Raw genomic sequence first — 1,554 nt, forward strand, 5'->3', positions numbered from 1 at the left:
CACACACACACACACACACCCTCACCCTCCCTTGCGCATGCCAAACACGGACTTTAAATGTGAAGGTTTATAACATTCACACTGGCGAGGTGGATGCGCCCTGCGTGTGTATCCACACACACACACACACACACACACACACACACACACACACACACACACACACACCATCAGCCTCTACCTTTCAGCAGTGAGCAATAAAAGCTGTTTAAAAGCTGAAGATGGAACATTAAACCCAAACCTTTGAATAAAAAAAATGACAGAACCAAATAATCCTTAGGTCAAAAATCCTTTAAGCAAGTGCAGAAAAATGACCTGTTTGTTCTGAAAGCCCACCTGTATTCCTCTGTGTGTAGGTCCCCTGCTCCTCCCTGAGTGAGGGGTTTCTCATGGTATTCAGTTCTTCTTGTGCCTTGGGGACTCCACTGTCCACCTCCTGAAAAAAACAGAAAAAATAAGTCAGAATATAAAACTTTTTTCCCACCAGATCACTTTCAACACCAATTCTGATCCAAGAGATGGAGGAGATGATGTGTAAAAGGTAAATAAAAACAGAATATGTTGATTAGCACCTGAACAATAAGTGGTGTGAATAAAAAAAAAGGTTGAAATTTATTTATAGTTTGTTTTTGTTTTAGACCCACACACACACATACACACTCATGTATACTGACTTTATGAAAAAGAAAAGAAAGAAAACTAGAGGACAGATTTATTGTGCATTCTATCAAATGCCCCCTGGTGGTCACAACTATTTAAATTAATTCAGCTACAGAGCAGCTCCCATCCAGCACAGAGGAGACAGGACTGTTGAACAGAATCCTACATCATTAAAATAAAATAAAAAAACATTACTCCTCAGAAACATCCAGCAGCTGTTAAACCAAGAGGACGACATAAAACTGACATAAAATACAAGATCACCTTGTTTTTCCAAAAAATTGTACAATTTAATCATTTAAATATTTGATATGTTCACTATATTCCACTGCAGATGAAATACGGGTTTACGAGATTCTGTTTTTATTTAAATGTTGGAAGTGGGTTTGTTGTCGGCCTGTACCTGGTTGCGCCTGTTGTCCTCTGAAGTAACTGTAATAATAACGGTCGTCTCTGTAGTCCCAGTGGTTGTGTGGAGGAAAGTCAGAACCATGTCTGAAAAACGCAGGAGAGGCTTGGTTTTAGTCAACAGATTGATAAAGCTTCAGCTGGGTGCTCTTGCACAACCCAGCATGCATTTGGCAGGGGAAAGGGAAAGCACAAACTATTTCTGCATCAACATATCAAACACTACAGATCATTGCATTAATACAACTTTCAAATCAACCTGCTTAAAGGGATCCACGATTAGTTGTAACATTAAACTTTATTTGATAAACATTTATTTTAACTGTAAAATAAAGACTGTAAAAATACTGTAGGCTGTTTAGTTTTGTAAATTTTTTTAAATATATTTTGACACTGACGGAGCCATTTTATTTACACGCAAAGCATTCTGGGTAAATGATGACAACAAGTAGGTCATCGGTGCGAGGCTGCTACGGAGCTATATCC

At 38.5% G+C, this 1,554-nt stretch overlaps 1 protein-coding gene across 2 annotated transcripts in view; it reads right to left on the minus strand.

The window, feature by feature from the left end:
• Positions 1 to 1,554, minus strand: part of sec16b (SEC16 homolog B, endoplasmic reticulum export factor) — a 27,688-nt gene that overhangs the window by 23,985 nt on the left and 2,149 nt on the right. For both annotated transcript variants that reach the window (XM_014024068.1, XM_014024065.1), the window contains exons 4-5: positions 1,064 to 1,155; positions 337 to 436 (exon numbers count right to left, since the gene is read on the minus strand). In XM_014024068.1, coding sequence (XP_013879522.1) covers positions 337 to 436; positions 1,064 to 1,155 — 192 coding nt within the window. The remainder of the gene's footprint in view (positions 1 to 336; positions 437 to 1,063; positions 1,156 to 1,554) is intronic.

The sequence above is a fragment of the Austrofundulus limnaeus genome, unplaced genomic scaffold (genome assembly GCF_001266775.1).
Source record: "Austrofundulus limnaeus strain Quisiro unplaced genomic scaffold, Austrofundulus_limnaeus-1.0 Scaffold406, whole genome shotgun sequence".
Lineage (NCBI taxonomy): Eukaryota > Metazoa > Chordata > Actinopteri > Cyprinodontiformes > Rivulidae > Austrofundulus > Austrofundulus limnaeus.